This window comes from Calliphora vicina, chromosome 1, assembly GCF_958450345.1.
Source record: "Calliphora vicina chromosome 1, idCalVici1.1, whole genome shotgun sequence".
NCBI lineage: Eukaryota > Metazoa > Arthropoda > Insecta > Diptera > Calliphoridae > Calliphora > Calliphora vicina.
The window spans coordinates 52153555-52173454 of NC_088780.1; the positions used below are offsets into that span (position 1 = coordinate 52153555).

Sequence of the window (19900 nt, forward strand, 5' to 3'; positions counted from 1 at the left end):
GTTTGGTTGTGTGTTGGTTTTTTTTTTACAAAAAAGCAACAAAACGTAGGCTTGGATGTGCAGGCTTTGTATTTTGTTTTTTTTTGTGTTTTGTTTCTTTTGGCGTTGTTGTTGTTTTTTATACAATTAAACGTATGTTTGGATGTGTGTTGGTTTCATTGGCTTGCGTATTTTGTTTTTTCTTTTGGTGTTTTGTTTCGTTTGGCATTGTTGTTGTTTTTTGTGTTCTTGATAAATTTAGGATGCTGTACGCTGAAAGTGGGCAATGTACATACATATATACTAATTATAAAAAATAATAATGCATCCACAACAAAGGTGAAGGGTATATAAGATTCGGCATAGCCGAATATAGCACTCTTACTTGTTTAAATATAGTTTTGTTGTTTGTTTTGGTTCAGCCGTTGTCCCGTTATTTATTTTTTGGTGTTTCTTTGTTTTTTCTATTCTTTCAAAGAAAAATTTCATATTGTAAAGTGTTTTTGAAAGTACAAGTGGTTTAACCGTGATTGTGGCATTAAAAATAAATAATTAAATAAAATAAATAAGTATAAATTAAAAATAGTAAGTGTTGTTGTGTGTTTTTCATATTAAAAGAAATGTTCGGCTTCAGAAAGAGAAATTTAAGACGATTAAATGTCAGTGGATTTAGGACCCATCCGACCTTCGCTTACAATTTAAGTGGAGTTGGACCCATCCGACCTTCGCTTACATTGTCGGTAGAGTTGGACCCATATGACGGCCTAGGCCATCGCCGTGTAAATGTAAGTGGAAAATGAATACAGACTTTGGATTAGTCGCATCTACATTGTCATTGGTCTCAGTTGGAAGATGTATGGGGAAAAAAATCCGCTGGGTACTGATGCTAAAATTAAGGAAATTGAAAGAGAATTTATAGAAAAAAATCAAATTGAAAAAAGTTTAAAACAACAAAAACCAACAACAAATGACAAAATTGAAACTGATAATTTTCAAAACCAAATGCATAAACTCGAAGAGGAGCGTTGGGGAAGAACTCCAACCAAAGCTAAAACTAAAATTAGCGACAAAATATACTATGAGAAAATGTTGAAGTCATTTTCTAGGCTACCAAGAGGACTTAAAGCCAAAAGAAATGTGTTGCTTACATTCCATAACGTTGTGAAATATATGTGAAGGATTTATATAATAACATGTTGGAGTTATATTTATATATATATTAATGACAAAACACGATAATAGTGCCTACTCCACCACAACATCAGAAGGCGAAAATTTCTTCTATAACAAAAATTTTAATATGGAACTACCCAGTTCAACTTTTAACAAAATGTTTATACCAATTCTCCACAAACAACATTTTACAATTGTTTATATTAATAATGAGGAAAAGACGTTCATATATTTAAATCCCATGGGTGAAACTAAAAATAACTTTTTAGACATTTTCCATAATAAGACCAACACATAATGAAGCATGACATTTAAAATGATTCATATAATTGTGGTATTTTTATATGTTTATTTGTAAAATCATTATTAGAAGGATCGGCTTTAATAAATATGAAAAATCCGAATGACTATAGAAAAATAATGAAAAAAACATTTTACGATTATACAGATGATATATTAGATACTTGTTTTCATTGTGGATCAAAAATGAGTAATACAATATGTGTATGTGACCAGTGCAATAGAGCGCCCTGGGATGGATGCCTTAAGTACTAATATAATTATACCATCAATGATTTATTTATTTGTAATTTTTGTCGCGCAGATTAAACAGTATCCAAATAGTTCATTGAAAATCTGTAAATAATGTCTCAATTCTTGGAATTGGATAAATGCAATGAAATAAATGAAATGTATATTAACATATTAACATCTTAATTGCATTATTAATAAACATTTGTATTTAATAAAAATAAATCAATTTTATCTTAAAATTGTTTTAATCATTATAATATATATAAAACTTAATTAAAAATGCTAAATAAGACCATGTAAGTATTATAGTGCATCATTAGGCACCCCTTGGACTACCAAACCTATATAGTGCGTTACGTGTACAATTCTAAAAATGGCCATTTTTACTTACGATCCTCTAAAGAATTTTTCAAAATCATATTTTTTTGAAAGTCAATTTTCTTAAATCCCAAAATTAGTTCAGCTAGCTCCCTAAAGTATGCAGTACATATTTGGATATTTTATTTGCAAATAAATAAGAACAGGCATGTGTATGAGGGTTGGAGAAACTTGACTAACTAATATTAGTAAATGCTACCGGGCGAAGCCGGGGCGGTAAACTAGTATAAAATAAAACGAAGAGACAAAAATGGCAAACTCAACAAAATTGTAATTTCTTATTTAAATAAAGACAATTATTATTAAACTAAGCATCAATTGGATGTATTATGATTCAAGTTAAGATTTTTTATACAAATAGCTGTCATCACCATAATTTAGAAGTGTTAGCGATGTGTTTAGTTCCAATTTGATGTTATTGTGGTTGTACTTGTTTGGCTTGATTTAAAATTTTTTTTGCTCAAACTGGGTTATTTCTAGCATCGACCAATGATCGTAATGTCAAGCACTTAGCAATCGCGTAGGTCCGTACACAGGCATTATTCTCTTTAGCTAGAAATAGAAATTAACGACATTCATTAATTTTCTGTAAGTTTTAAGATTTATTTTTAGCAACTCAAATGAACATTATTCTCTAATTTATTTAGTCCAATATGTGATTGTTATAGGGCTGATATAAGACAAAACTACATAACTTAAGTCATTAATAATATATACTTACCTCCTTCTTTCTCACAAACTTCTATGGAATCACCCGTGGCTGGCCAAATATTTGCACGTATTTTCTCAGCATTTAACTTCCAATTTTCGATAAAACCAGATTTTTCAAATACGCAACGTATAAAACACTAATGAAAATGTAAAGTAAATTAATTAAAACAGTGTTCAAATTAAATTCAAAATAAATTAAACATACATATGTTCAAAAGAATTAATTATTGAATTCACTTTTCAAAATCGAATTAATTCATATGAATAATTAATTGCAACGTATTGAATTCATTCTTTTAAGAACTAATTCCTAATAAAGGGTTTTTCGAAAAGAGCGGGTTGAAGAAGACTGTCTCTGGCGGCCATGTTGTTTTGGAGGTGTCTGTCAAATATGTTATTTATTATTCAGTCACTGATGACAACTCACAAATCTCTATAGACTTTTGTGAAGTCGCAGGACTATACTATTTAATTTCAATCGACCGACGACCATAAAATGGCCAAATCAGGCGATCTAGGACAATAAGCCATCGCGATGCATCGACGTGCCCTAAATAATCTAGTTTTATTTAATTTCAACATCGAACCGCCATATTTAAAAAAAATGTCTTATTGTATTATGTATTTTTTCTTTAATAAAATTTAATGACTACTTAACAACAAATTTAAGTTATTTAGGAATTCGGAATGTTGATTTCAACAGACATAGGGACATTGCTATTTTTATAAGGATCCAAAATGTATAGTGAGTTCCATTACAAAGAAACTTTTTTAGAAAACTATATTCCTTAATTTTAGTTCTCAAAAATACAACCTTTCACAAAATATAATAATGTATAGGCTGCTCCGATAGACTAGACGATAGTGTGCTGGACTATCAATCTGGGGGTTGCGGGTTCGATTTCAGCCAGAGATTCTGGGTGTATCTGCTGACAATCAAAACTTTTTTTTTTTTGGAATTTAAATTATAATGGCGGAGTCACAAGACTCTCAAATTGCCAGGTTGTCCCACGTCGATTTAAGTTGGTCCCTAGTCGACCTATATCTTCATATAGGAAGCTGGAACGCTTAAACCTTGTTGTAAAATTAAAAGACACGCGGTTGGTGCAAACGACGTAGAATAGGAACCGTTATACGAAGCCTTACATCACACATGTGCCAGAGTGAGACGCAAAATTGTCGAAGGCAAAAAAACGAAAACGGGCCTGATTGCACTTAAAAAATAATTACAATAACGCGCGAGTTGTTAATCAACCCAGACCTACTTGCGACTGGACAATCAAAACGCTTCGTAGTTTGTGTTTGTTAAAAACCATATACAGTATCGGTCATAACTAAAGTATCCCAAGTACACATTCTGCAAATCAGATTTGTTTTTCATGAAAACAACCTTTTTTAAAGATAATACCTACTAATGTTAATAATTAATGTCGTTATTTTTCATTTAACATTTAATAAGTGGTATAGAAAAAAATAGTGGGAAATAAATACAGTGAGTGTCACTCAAAATCGTACAACATATTTTTTTTAAATATTATGAAATTATACAATTAAAAAATTAAATATAAAATTAAAAGTCATTTTATTAATTGGAACAAAAAATATGTACAGTCAGCGTCAAAAGAAAATGTACAACTTGTTTTTACATTTAAAACGTTTTATTTGCATATTAAAAACAAAACACTTAATTGTTCTCTTGCAATATATAAACAAAAAACTAAACTATTTCAACTGCAACAAAAACAGTAACAACAAAACCAAATATACTTCATTTTTAACGCGTCAGAAAAAAGTGTACACATTTAGAATTGCAATAAGATTTTTCTAGCTACATAAATAAATATATTGTTATTCTTTATTTTTGCCTAGATTATAATTTTTTGTGGATCTTGCTGCTAGTCTCATGAGATTTTAAGATAGTAGCTTTTCTTGTTTGATAGCGAGAACTTTAAAACCAAAATGGGAAAACAAACTGCAATTGAAACAAGAAAGTAAGTCATAAAATTTAAAAATGAAGGCAAATCGTCACGTGAAATCTCCTCTATAATAGGAAGAAGCCATAATACTGTAAAAAAAATTATAGACAAACCAAAAAATTTAGAATTTTAGAAGATCAGCAACGTGCCGGAACACCAAAACACCTTAACAACCTTGAAATACGATCGATTGTGAGAGCAGTGAAGAAAGTATTCGCAGTAAGTGCAGTAAAATTATGCGAAGAATTAACAGATTCGTCTGGAGTGAGAGTTAGTAACAGTACGGTTCGCCGAGCGCTACACCCAAATGCTCTATATGGTGGAGTTCCGAGAGAATAACCCCACATTTCCAAACGAAATAAAGAGCGACTTCGAGAATTCGCAAACAGGTATAAAAACCAAGAAAATTTTTTTGGATTAATGTGCTGTTTACGGACGAAAGCAAGTTTGAGATTTTCGGAAGTAAAAAAAGGAGTAAAATTTGGAGAAGCAAAAATCAAGAGTTCGACCAAAAAATGTACTATCCACAGTAAAGCATGGTGGTGGTTAGGTGATGGTGTGGGGGTGTATGGCGGCAAGTGGCATGGGAAAACTCATATTTATTGATAGTTTGATGAGCAAAACCGATTACCTAAACATTCTTATAGAAAATATGGAACCCATCATTAGAAAATTAAATCTAGACCGAACCTGGATCTTCCAACAGGACAACTATCCGAAGCATACTTCTTAACTTGTTAAAGGATGGTAGTTGTATCATACACCGAAACAACTGGAACAACCCCCACAGTCACCGAACATTAATCCCATTGAACATCTGTGGTAGCATTTGGACAGACAGATCAGAAATGACTCTCTACACGAAATGACTCTCTACACGAAATCCTGCAGGAAGAGTGGTTCAACATCCCAACATCGGCGACATCAAAATTGGTAGAAACAATGCCAAGGAGGCTTGAAACTGTTTTAAAACCCAAAAGATGTCAAATAAAATACTAAACACGTTTTTTCTTCTAATTTCCCTAAACTGTACACTTTCTTTTGACGCGTTAAAAATGGAGTATTTTTGGTTTTGTTGTTACTGTTTTTGTTGCAGTTGAACTAGTTTAGTTTTTTGTTTATATATTGCAAGAGAACAATTAAATGTTTTGTTAAATATACTAGAACTGGAGAACAAATAGTTTTTTAATATGTAAATAAAATGTTTTAAATGTAAAAACAAGTTGTACACTTTCTTTAGACGCTGACTGTATATCAACAAAAAAGTTAACAAAACCTCAATTCGTTAAAAAAAATATTGATGAAAATTAAAGAACATCACAAAATTCATATTTCACTTAAATTCGTACAATTATATTAAATTATAATTAAAACTTTAAAAATTAAAAAAAATGTTAATATTAAATAATCCTAATACTTTGTAGGGTATCATTTGCTATTTTTTAGTGCCTTTACGATTTTAAATGAAGCGTTGATATTCTGGGCACTGACGGTCTTACCCAATTTTTGTATTTGTGGATAAGGGCAATTCAAATTATACCCAATTTTCTGATAGGTAATAGCACACACAATATAAAAATAGCATTTTAAAATATTTCCAAAACATCAACTTTCTAAAACTAATGAATAAAATTTGACTACGATGGTGTACGATTTTAAGTGACATTCACTGTATGTAACTTCTAAACGGTAAGTCCATTTTGAATGAAACTTCACATGCACAAAGAGGAAGTGTTTTCGAGTTTAATTTATTCACTTGGACCTCATGGGCTCACCTGAGGCGCGACCAAGGGTCCTCAAAGTAGGACACCTCCGGTATGTTACATTTTTAAAACGATCCTATTTCTTCGTTTGTGTTCCGATTTCCAAAAAATTCCACATATAGAATCTCATCATCGTCGTAGCTATCAATTATCTCTTATAGCTTAGGAGCTATTCGCACTTGAAAATTAAATTTTCAACATTTTTACCCACCCTACTCTAGTTTTTCGATAACAGCGGATCCAAATATTTCCCGATTTTTATCCAATTTTCCTTTATTGAAGTAACAACACATGTATGTGTCAAATAGAAAAAGAATTGTTTAAAAATAATGACAAAGTCCATAGTTATATGCATTCGAATTTAAAAAAATTTAAAAAGGCGATTTTTCGCTAATTTATTGGGAAAAAAGTACTTTTTTATAATTAATTATTAAGTTATCGCAAATAATTTCTAAGAGGATCGAAGAGACTTGCTTCAAGTAAACTTGCTGTGTGTAAAAGCATATATTCTGGATCCTTATAGATAGCGGAGTCGATTAAGCCATGTCCGTCTGTCTGTCTGTCCGTCTGTCTGTCTGTTGAAATCAATTTTCTGAAGGCCCCAGATATCTCCGGGATCCAAATCTTCAACAATTCTGTCAGACATACTTTCGAGAATTTTGCTATTTAAAATCAGCAAAATCCGTCCATAAATAACGGAGATATGAGCAAAAATCCGAGACAACCTCTGAAAATTTCATCAAAAAACACAATGTATTGCATGCTTTGACAAAAAAGCAACAAAACGTATGGTTGGTGCAAGCTTTGCGTATTTTGTTTCTTTTGGCGTTGTTGTTGTTTTTTATACAACTAAACTTTTGTTTGGTTGTGTGTTGGTTTTTTTGACAAAAAATCAACAAATCGTATGTTTGAATGTGCATGCTTTGCGTATTTTGTTTTTCTTTTGTGTTTTGTTTCTTTTGCCGTTGTTGTTGTTTTTTATACAATTAAACGTATGTTTGGATGTGTGTTGGTTTCATTGCCTTGCGTATTTTGTTTTTTCTTTTGGTGTTCTGTTTCGTTTGGCGTTGTTGTTGTTTTTTGTGTTCTTGATAAATTTAGGATGCTGTAAGCTGAAAGTGGGCAATGTACATACATACCTATATACTAATTATAAAAAATTATAATGCATCCACAACAAAGGTGAAGGGTATATAAGATTCGGCATAGCCAAATATAGCACTCTTACTTGTTAGAATTTAATTACAAACGGAATGACTAAAAATTAAGAAATTCTGAATATTTTGGTGAATTAATTATTGCGATGAAACAGCAGATGTTTCATTAAAGGTAGGATCACACGATTGCCGCAATGCACCAATTATTGGTCTATTTTATACGTCAATCGTGTGATTTCACAACTTATTGGCTCATATGTCAAACCACAACAATATTGTGCTTATTTGGCCCAATCAAATGCAACCCTGGTACGGCAATCATGTGAATGCTTGATAGGCAACATGCACCAATAAAAAAGTTAAAAATACACCAATATTTATTGTGTTCTAGTGCGGCAATCAAAGAAGACAATTAGCGCCAATATTAATTTTTGTAAATGAAATATTGTTTTTGTGAGCCACTCTCTGACCCACATACATCTTTTAACATTTCTTTATTAATTTTTTTATATGATAATTAAGGCCGACGCAATTTTCTTTTTTTATTTAACAAATATTTTTTTCAAAAACAGATTGGTTTTACATTTATGTAAACAAAACAAAATTTAACATCTAGCACAACAGCTGTTTCTCTGAGTTGCCGTAAACTAGAACAATCGTGTGACTGAAATGCGACAATTATTGCCACTAAATCGCTTTGCGCCAATTTACGACAATCAAATTTATATAAAATGAAGCAATCATGTGACTGCAGAGAATTTGATTGGGACAATTTCTTTATTGGGCCCCAATTCAGCACAATAAAAATTGTATTAAATTGGTTCATTGCGGCAATCGTGTGATCCTACCTTAAGAGCTGTTTTTTAATTTGAAGTTCAGCGATTAAATTAATCCTTGAATGTTCTTTTTGAGTTCAAGAATATTTGGTTTTATTTTGATCTTTCAGTGCCAAGTAATTATTTTACAAAAGTGAAAAATAAAAATCTAAGTTTAAGCTAAGTTTAAACAAAGAATATAAATATACTAAATATACATAACTACAAACTTACCATGCCCGTTTTATCCACCAGATCTGGCAATTCACCCGTCCTATTAAATTTCACATAATATTCTGAAATTTTAACAAAAAACCCTTATTAACAAATATTATCTTTGAAAACAATAAACTCTAACTATTTACGCATTGGTATGTAAAAACTAGTATTGCAAGTCGAAATCATATCATCCAAATTAATCATATTAGACTTTTCTGATGAACTGGTGCTGGTAGTACTCAATAGAGCGGCTTCCGTACTTTGCTTAATATCCTTAAGAAAAGTCTCTTCAGCCACAATATATGTGTCGCCATTATTTTTTGCCTTTTGCAAGGTCTCAATAGAACCGAGAAGTATTAATGAAAAATATATTAAATAAAACTGTAACCGATACATGGCGTATTGAGTTTCCGCATTGACTATAAGACTAACGTTTTAAAAGTGATAGTTTTATACAAACCATTTTGACACTTTCATTTTGTCATGCAAACAAAACTAATTATTTTTAATTTTTTTTTAGTTATTTATTATATTTATTCATAAAAAATATATAATAGATAAATACTTTAATTGTGTAATTTACTTTCTGTATTATTACAATTATAATATAGTAAAAAATATACTTAATTTCTCTTTGTGAACAAAAAATAAACGTTTACAAATATTACAGTTAATTTTAAATTGTACAATTTAATTTTTATTATTAAGTATTAATGCAGTGTACACGAATAAAATTTATTAAATTCTGAAATTTAAATAAGTTGGCAACAATTTTAATGAAATGCAACAATGCACGGTGGTCAATTCCGGCCAAAAATCCATAACTTCTATATTTCTTCATAAAAATTTTTGAAATTTGGTATTTGTATTAAGAATAACATAACCGATCGATCGATAAATATTTCGATATTCAAATACAGGGTATGGCCAAAAAAGCATGGACGTTCTAAAAGTATCAAAAAAATTGCATGTAAGTGGCTGAAATTTAGTCCAAAAATGAAGAATAACATAAGTGATCGAAAAGAAATTGGTCATTCAAATTTCGGATTACATATACAGGGTTTGGCCAAACAATAATGGACGTTTTAAAAGTATGTATCGAAAAAATTAGGTTATTCATGTAAATGCCTGAAATTTAGTCCAAAAATGATGAATAGCATAAGTGATTGAAAAAAATTGTTGTACAAATTTCGGAATACATATACAGGGTTTGGCCAAACAATCATGGACGTTTTGAAATTATCGAAAAAAATAGGTTATTCATGTAAATGATTGAAATTTTGTGTGAATTTAAGAACAACACACTTGATCCATCGCAAAAAATATTAGAAATTGCATACAGGGGTTGGCAAAATAAACATTGACGCTATAAAAGTATCGAAAAAAGTATGTAATTTATGTAAATGGCTTTAATTAGGTTTATAATTCAAAATTACATAAATGATATATTGAAGAAGTTACATGGTTTGGACAAATAAGCATAGACGTAAATAACTCTCAAACTTACATAATTTTGTAAATTGACCAAAAAAATACACATTTAGTACTTTTTATATATTTATTGCAAATATTATTTTTTATGAAATAAAATTGTTTTAAAACATTTTGACATAAATTAGTTAATAAGTTCTAAGGATTCGATCAGCATATCTATTTCTTTCTTATCACTTTTGATTCTTATTTGACTAATCAATGGATCCGATGATATTAATAGATAATGAATAACGTCTTCATTATTTTGTTTGCGAGAAAATCCTCTGCTGTGGCTCATTCTGGCTGATTTAAAAATTTTGTTGGATGCCTCCTGAGCCTCTTCTGATAAAGTGCCTATTGGAATTCCAACATGTTGAATTATTTCTCCACCATGAACAAGAACTTTATGCACAGTCGGGGGCATATTGTACCACCCATAAAGGCTCACAAATAGTTCAGCTGTTTCGTCGCAAAAGATTTTAAATTCATTTATTTTAATTTCATGCCCTGAAGCTAATACTTGAAGAATAATTGCAAATTTTTTTATTAATCTCGCGTCGATATTCAATATTTCAGCAACTACAATATAATTTTTGAAAAAAGTCCTTGCAACATTACCGTTATTTGAATTAGCAGATTCAGGTCTAACGACATCTACACATATCCCCAGTCTTGCTCTCATTTCGGTTTGGATTTGCTGTTTTCTGTTTTGTTTTTTGGTCTTGTTTTCTTTCGATGCAAACGATTTCTTGAAATCCATGTTATACGCAATATGGAGAAGACATTCCATAAACCTAATCCAGCAATGGAGGGTACTTAAACCGAAATTGTAATTGGTTTCCACTGGTTTTAGTGCTCTAACATATGAAAGTTTATTCATGTTGTTCGGGTTGACATTACATATATTACAAGATCTCGTAGACATCTGCTTTGTAAGAATGTTTACAACTTTGCCATCAACCATCGTACAATGTAGAGTATACTTTATTATAAATTTACGCTTGTCGTGGAATTCAATTTCTGATGGCAATAAATTTTTTATTTGTTCACATACACTTTTGTACTCCTTTTCTACGATGTCTTTATTTTCCTTAACAAACTCAAACTGAATTGGTCTACAGAAACGAACAGATGAAGGTCTTTCGTTTTTCCAAATAATAAGATTTGTATTCGTTGAAACTAATTGAAGAGGAACAAATGTGATCATAAAAATTGCTTTTTCATCTACATTTATTAAATCTTCTTCAGTTTCCCACTTCTGGTTAAAAATTTGTTGCCCTGTTGAGCCATCCATTCCCCACTTTCCAATTAGTTCAAAATTTGTTTCATTGATTTTTGTTAAATCCGTTTCAATGGATAACAATATTCTCCTTGAAGTATGGTTTAATAGCGCCTGCAATTTAATGGAAGCACCCTTTTCGTTTATGGTTATGTCTTCGGGGTAACAATCTTTTTTACGTTCCAATACTTGAGGATATGAAGGATAATATTTTGTTCCTAACAACAACTCATTATACGATCTTAAACTTTCGTATTTTGATTTTGACAGCTGCAAATCCATAAACATTGCTAGGGCGCCATTAAATAATAGATAGTCTTTATCTAACGCACAACATTTTGTTTTACTGAGCTTTTCAGATGCCTTATGCAGTAAAGATGCATCATATGATGTGCAGATTTCTGTAATTTTTCGTCTTTTGCTTCTTTCTGAACATTCTTTAAAAGACATTGCAGGTCTTCCTCTATTTAACTGTTTACTAGTCCCGGTATCCTTTGTTGTAAAAAAAATATTGTTTATTGTTAGTTTTAATCATATACATATTTCTTATAAAACTTACACAGTCTTCGCATTCTAAGTAATTAAAATTTAATTTCAACCATACCGATTCACGGCTTTCAAACGCGTTCCTACATCGTTTGCATGTATTCCATTTCTTTCGGCCGGTGCTTATTAAACCAGCAATTTTTCTTTTTATTTCATCTTCTTTCAATATTTTTTTTGAACGTTCTTCTATATATTTCAAAATTATTATTAATATCTCATCCCAATTTCTATTTTGGTTAAGTTGAAATATTTCAAAAAGTTCGCCATTTGTAAAAGATGAAGGCACTGAAATCGTTCTGGTTAATGGAATGGCAAATAATTGCAGCTGAAATTTATGGTACTTACTTTTGACACTTTACAGTATTAGATGTAATTTACACTTAAGCTCTAATAGCCTCTTTTAATTTTTTATGGCCTTTCAAACTTTTTTTTATTTAGTTTATATAGATTTCAAACCAGTTCCCAATCACTTCACTTTTATAAAAAACCAACACGCAAAAACTCCGTAATAAACACGTGGAATAGTTAACTGCTAACTGTTTTTTAAAAACATGTGCTAATTTGCAAAAAAAAACATAAAGAAAAAAGCACAGCCAACTTCGATTCAAATGTAAAAAAAATCAAAATTTTCATATATTAAAATGACAAGAAAAACCTTTGACTTTACAGCACTATAAATAACCATATAGCTACTTTATAATCAAAATAACAATGATACTGTATATTTTGAAGTGTTAGGATAAATTTACCATCAAAATTTTATAAAAATTAAAAAAAAAAAAAAAAACATTTTTGGCCGGAATTTACCACCGTGCAATGTTGTATTTTTTTTTGCGGGAAATTTACATGTTTTGATTTGAAAATTATTATTAAATATTTATTAGGGAATAACTAGGAATGTTAGTAATACTAACTAATTTTTAAAACCCTTTAAATTTCAAAAAATATAAATTTTATTTCAGACACTATTTGATTTTTCTTTGTTGATTTGTGAATTGATTTAATAATAGTTAAATAGATTTTAATTTAAATAATTAATAAAATAATAGATCATATGTACTTTAGTAGCGTTAAATGGAAATTAGGCGGACTTTCCACATCAGAAAAATATTCTTCTTAAGAAAGATGTCCTTCAAACTAGAATGCCATCTTAAGGGATATAGATTAGTATTAAACAGCTAGTTGTTATATGAGGGAATAAAATTATCTAAGTTTAATTAAAAAACAGTTAAGTGCAACAGTGAACTACTAGGCAAAGAGTGTTATTAAGTGAAAAAAATCATAAAGCCGGGAAAGGATAATTGGAAATTTAGTAAAGGGATCTGATATAAAAAAAATTCACACAATTCAATCAAGTTTCGATTTCAATAATAAAATTTGTAACCTTAAATTTAAGTTTTTTTTTTTGTAGAATTTTTCCATTTTTTTTTAGTATTAATTTAAATTACTCTATGCAGTGTCCATGTTGCGTCCAATCGTCAGACCTTGGCGCCCCAGGCACGTTTAATCATATACACACCCTTTTCAGCAATCATTACTGCGGGAGCATGAGTATTACCAGCTGTTACTTTGGGCATTATACTAGTGTCCATTACCCTCAAGCCTCTTATGCCATGCACTCTCAACTCATGATCCACTACAGCCATGGGATCACGTCCAGGACCCATTTTACAGGAACCAGCTTGATGATTTTCGGGTCCAGTATTTTGTTTCACCGCACACTCCCAGTATTCATCCGAACCAAAGGTAAACTTCTCACAGCCCTCTACAACTGTGCGATCTAAACGCATGCCGTATTGTTTCATGGGCGTGGTCTGAGACAATCTAATGGCAAATTTAATGCCATCTACCAAAACTTTGACATCTCTTTCGTCCGTCAAATAGTTGGCAAATATACGAGGTGGAGCCAAAGGATCATTGGATGCCAATGTAATATAACCTCTGGATTTTGGATTCAATACAGCGGGGAATATTTGTATACTACGTGAGTTATTCGATAGCAGTTCACCAACTTGTCCCGTACGAGCACAACTGGCCAAATAACCACCAAAATAGTACTGTAAATCAGGTACACCGGGTTTGTCAGCAAATCGTGTAGCCATTTTGGCTGTTACATCAGAGATACCAGTACCAGACATTAAACCATCGCGGAATAGTAGATATTCCATAGCAGTGGCCCAGTTGAGAGGAGCAGTGTCGGCATCATCGATAAAGAAATTTGTAAAATAGGCAACATGATTGTGCAAATTTTTACCCACACCGGGCAGATCATGTATGGGGCGTACGCCAACCTGTAAGTGAAAAGAGAATATTAGAATTGGAGAAACATTTAAAACTATTAAGAGTACATTTAAATGTTATCGGAATCAAAATATGACGAATAACGTGTTTCATATATTCTGATCCAAAACCATTCAACGTTTCAAGAAATGTTATTTGTGCAAAATTTCGGTTTTCTAGGTCTCCTCGTATTTTTAATGTTTTATATGTAGGAATTAGGGTTCCTACGCGGGAAAAATTTTCCGGGAATTTCCGGGAATATTTTTTTTGTTAATTTTCGGGAAATGTTTGTCGGGAATACCTTTATAAGTTTTCTTCTAAAAGTTACAACATTCAGATTCGTTTCGATGGTCAAATTTGTTGTTAATTGAATTATTCTATTATATCCATAGATTTTTTCGGTTCTAGCAACAGATAGTCAGTTGGAAAAGAAGTTTTACGGTTGAAAAGCCCGATTTTTTTCACTCAACTCAAGCCACATCAGAAAAATTCGGTTATTAAGAATGAATCAAATTTAAAGTTCTTCACGTAAGATGCTCAGACATGCTCAAGATTCCGCAGCAGAACCTGTTGTAACTATATCAACGGTAACACTCCGATTTTGGAAAGAAAATCCAGCAATTTGGTTTGCCCAGTTGGAGGCACAATTTGAGAATCCTAACATAGTCAATGAAAACTGAAGTTCTCTCCCAAGTCAGTGACATAATTACTGAACGCCCAAACGATGCCTACACCAAAATAAAACAGCGCCTCATTGACAAGAAACCAAGTTTTTTTACTACTCGAAATGCGTAGTCTAGCCAACGGTGGTGTCAAAGACGAGTTCCTCCTTACTATGTGGCTTCAGCGTTTACCTTCTCAAACTCAAGCAATTTTAGCCACTTCCTCCGGACCCCTGGACAATTTAGCTACAATGACCGACAAGATTGGTGATATTTCTTGTTCATCTTCAAACAATATAGCTGCCATTCAAGGTACAAACGAAATTGGTGAGTTATGTGAATAAATTTCGGCCCTAACGAACGCGGTAAAAAAATCTCCAAACTTCTCGAAACCGTCGCTCAAGACGCTATAATTCCCTTAACAGATCACGAAGATCTCGTAGTTCATCAGAACAGGTATGCTATTATCATCGTAAGTTTGGAAACAATGCTAGATGTTGTCGACAATCATGTTCGTATAATGCTACACATTTGGAAAACTCTCAAGGCGGTCACTAAATACAACTAGTGACCGAAGCCAAGCAACAAGCCGTCTATTTATTTTCGTCACCCAACTTCAAAAACGTTTTTTGATTGACACTGGTGCTAACATATCAGTTTTACCTTTGTCAAACCAAAATTTAATGAAACGTCCAGAAAATTATAAATTATTCGCCGCAAATGGAACACCAATCAATACGTATGGTGATGCTATCCTATTCCCAACACTTGGTTTAAGAAGAAGTTTATTGTCGCCGACGTTAATCATCCAATAATTCGAACAGACTTCTTACAACATTACGGTTTGCATGTAGATCTTAAAAAGAAAAAATTAATCGACAACTCCACAGGACTTGCATGTTTTTTTGTTAAAAAGACAGATCATATAGAAATTAAAACCCTTAACTACAAGATTCCATATCATGATTTGATTGCTCGTTTTCCAGATAATACAAATCCTTCAACAACATCTGTCAAACAAAAGCACAATGTACAGCATATTATTGAAACGAAGGGACAACCTGTAACCTCAAAAGCAATTAGAAATAGCAAAACGCGAATTTGCGTTTATGATGGAATAAGGCCTGTGTTGTCCATCCAAAAGCAATTGGTTCAGTCCATTACATATGGCTCCGAAAAAGAATGGCCAATGGCGACCATGTGGAGATTATCGAAGACTGAATGCCATAACAGTTCCTGATAAATATCTGCTGCCACATATCCATGATTTCGGATTGAATTTTTTCTACAATAGACCTAGTACGTGCCTACAATGAAATGTGGCTCCAGAAGACATTCCAAAAATCGCCCTATGTCCTTCCCTCGAGCCAAATCGTGACCCTTAAGTTCCTAATTCTTTCTGAAGCTACGTTTATACTATCAGAGTTTTCATCTGAGTTAAATAACTGAAAAGCAATCACATAGAGATTTCAATCAATTTTATGGATTTTGTTTAAGACTAATTTTTGGGAAATAAATTTAATTGGCTCCTACAAGACGATTGATCGGTTAGTTGTTAACTGCGCTGTTCCAGTGTGTTCATCTTCATAGAGTGATACTCAGTGGAGAAATATTTAAAGTTGCCAAAATACTGCCTTATGAGCTGCCACGGTTCACACAGGCATGGAACATAATATTATGTTGGCAACACAGAAGGAGTGTCCCCCGAGAGATATGTGCATAATCCCCTGGATCCTGGATATCGTATACCACATCGTTGTTTTTCCTGATCGCAGGATATCGCTTAGAGTATCCAAAACCGAAAACCGGTCAACAGGTTTTTTCATCTTTGTAAACTGCACCGGTTTCGGTTTTTTGACAAACCGTTTTTTGTAAGACGGTTAACCGGTTTTAATGAAATATATTTTCTAAAGCTCATTCAAACATATTTATGAAAAACTTTGATACCATTTTTAAAAATATTGATTTATTTTATAGAAAAATTGTAGCATTTGACAACATTTCGTAAAATATATAAAATAATTGCATAAAGAAATCAAAAATGCTAATATAAACCGGTTAACCGGTTTTTTTAAAAGACAATCGATATCGGTTTTTTTAAAAAAAAACTTTTTCGGTTAAACCGGAAACCGGTTTTTTAAATTGCCGGTTTTTTTGACACTCTAATATCGCTAGAAGAACGTGCCGCACAAAACAAGAATAGTTCTGGCAATAAGCTTAATGCCCACTGTTCCCCCATAGACCGTGCCGTCCCCAAATGAATTGCCATCTTGTGATCAGACTCTCCCTTCTACTGTCAAGCCAAGCCAAGCCAAGCCAAGCCGACTCTAATTCGTCCAATGGATTCATGAACTAACTCGATGCAGAACTCCCTGGATTGGAAATTTATATAGTTTTAGCTGTTGGAACAACAATAATAATAATGATTACTTTGGGATTTAATCTAGAGTTCATAACCTTAATGTAATCACCCATATCACCGCAGCATACTTAAGGCTTAGATTCGGAAATTATTGAAGTAGGGGCTTGCTCTAGAATAAGAACGTTTCTAGATTAACGTTAGTTTCTTAACATGGAGTTGAAGAACGTGTTGTTATCGTTGCATAAAAATTCCAAAAGGAATCACGTGGTTTGTATTTCAAAAGTATGTCCTAAACTTAAACTTCGAAGTTGCGAAAATAACAACAACTCTTGTTGTGAAATCTACGAAATTATTGCTGACATTTTCTAAAGCGACATTTTCATTATAAATACTTGACTATCGTAAACTATGGACTATTAAAAAACTTTATTAGAAACTTGAACTTGTTCGTTCACAAACAACTCAACTCTAGTTTTATTCTCTGTTTTGACAATTCGGAAATTTTATTGCACTCCTTCAATGTACAGAACTACTCTACTTCTCTGGACAGCAAAAAGCAAATTTGAACTTAAACATTTTAACCAGTCGAAAATCTTACCTTCGCCAAATCCTCTTTGGGACCCACACCACTCAACAGCAAAATTTGGGGTGAATTTACTGCACCGCCACTGACGACAACTTCCTTTTTGACCAAAATTTTACGCATACTGCCAAACTGATCGATAACCTCAACACCCAAAACTGTCTTTGTACCGGGATGTATTAAAACTTTTGTGGCTGTGGTATTCAATAGAATGTGTAGATTGTTGCGCAAGCGAGCAGGTCTTAAAAAGGAGCGAGCCGAACTGTAGCGTATACCATTGCGGGAAGTCATCTGGGCAATCATGAAGCCGGTGGAATTTTTGCCGTTCAAATCGTGGACAGTGAAACCTGGAATTAATAGGAAAATAATATAAATATTGAAAATGATTTTAGAGAAATTAAAAAGGATTTTTAAATAGTTAAACACATTAAAGATATGTACTTGCCAAATTCTACAGAAAATATGGAATATAAATTTTGAGTATAGGAACGCTTTACTTTAAAATCTCAAAAATCAGATCGAATAAATTAATTTGTTAATTACTTAATTCAATTTGAGCTCAATTCACTAAAATATTCATTCCATAAACCCATTTCCAAATCAAGTTCTTAAGCTTCATTAAAGCCTTTTATTTAAATAGAATTCATTCATCGTTTAATTAATTCATAATGAAACAATTCAGAACATAATTCTTTCAATCTTTGAATAATTAAATTTTTGTTAATTCAAATCTGATCCAAATTTAATTAAAATATTTCTTTTTTTATCTAAAGCTTTTTGTAATAAATTTGAATAGAAGAAGCTATTTTGAAATTTGAATTGAAGAACACTTGAATGATTCAATAAGGAATTAATTCTAAAATAATTATTTCTTAAAGGAACGAATTCAAAATGATTGGAATACTAAGGAATTAAGAGAATGAATTAAATCGTGCTCAATGCTTTAATGGAATTCTTAATATAATATATTTAATTTAATTTTGAAAATTGAATTAAGAATTAATTCTTTTGAACCTTTGAATCGGACTAGTACTGAAACAAATATATTGTAATCTTTATTAATATTACACTCAATTTACTTTAATAATATTAATTTATTCTCCGACTTATAAACGCAATTCGCAAATATCTTACCCAATTCCTCGCCAGCCTTCAAAATCGCATATGACAATGGTGGGTTATAGGGGAACTTTGATACTGGCATTAAACCTCCGGTGGCATGCAACTCCTTGCCCACTTCGTCAATTTGTAAATTATTTTCGGATTTCTTAAAGAACGGCAAAACATCTTTATAACTCCAACCAGGATTACCCAAAGCAGCCCAATCATCATAATCTTCACGATTTCCTCGTATATACATCATGCCGTTTAACACTGAAGTGCCTCCCAATACTTTACCTCTGGGCCAATAGCAACGTTGGCCTTCGGACGATAAACAGGCAGATTTTTCTGGTTCTGTATTGTATTTCCAATCAATGTCACTAGCAATAAAATTCAAAAACATGGAGGGAATTTGTGCACCTACTGGTTCATCGCCGCCTGTAGAACAAGTAGAAACAAAAAAATATATTAAATTTGTTGCAATAAATTTTAAAGTAATTACAATTATTTTGCGTATCATTGAAAAGCACTTAACTTTTATTATTATTTAATTTTTTAAAAAAAAATAATTAACGGTATTGTATTGCATTTTATTAAATTATGTCTTGTTTTTAACTTTCTAAACAGCATTTGATCTATAAAAAATGTTTAATGAATCTTTAATCAGGCTTAAGTTAAATTTATTTTCAAAAATTTTAATTCGATTGTAACAATTTCAAAGACTATATACATTGAACAAGCCATTTCTAGGCTATTTTAGAACAAAATGGATTTTTGTTACGATCTTCAGGGGATTCATCGTTCTTTATCGTTTCAACTCAGTGTTTTGGAAAACAGGTTTAAATATTGTTTTTATACCCTTCACCTTCGTGAGAAGGGTATATATAAGTTTGTCATTCCGTTTGTAAT

The 19900-nt window shown here is 31.7% G+C and overlaps 2 protein-coding genes across 2 annotated transcripts; both read right to left on the reverse strand.

Moving 5' to 3' along the window:
- Window positions 1–2524: 2524 nt before the first annotated feature.
- Obp84a (Odorant-binding protein 84a) lies at window positions 2525–9101 on the reverse strand. The gene is made up of 4 exons (XM_065498527.1): window positions 8852–9101; window positions 8721–8782; window positions 2786–2912; window positions 2525–2616 (listed from the first exon to the last, which is right to left on the reverse strand). Exons 1-4 carry the CDS (start codon window positions 9099–9101, stop codon window positions 2525–2527), a joined length of 531 nt encoding a protein of 176 aa, XP_065354599.1.
- Window positions 9102–13416: 4315 nt separating this feature from the next.
- Gld (Glucose dehydrogenase) lies at window positions 13417–19424 on the reverse strand. The gene is made up of 3 exons (XM_065513197.1): window positions 19025–19424; window positions 17906–18237; window positions 13417–14294 (listed from the first exon to the last, which is right to left on the reverse strand). The coding sequence occupies exons 1-3, from the start codon at window positions 19392–19394 to the stop codon at window positions 13482–13484; spliced, it is 1515 nt and encodes a 504-aa protein (XP_065369269.1). The 5' UTR covers window positions 19395–19424; the 3' UTR covers window positions 13417–13481.
- Between the last annotated feature and the right edge of the window lie 476 nt (window positions 19425–19900).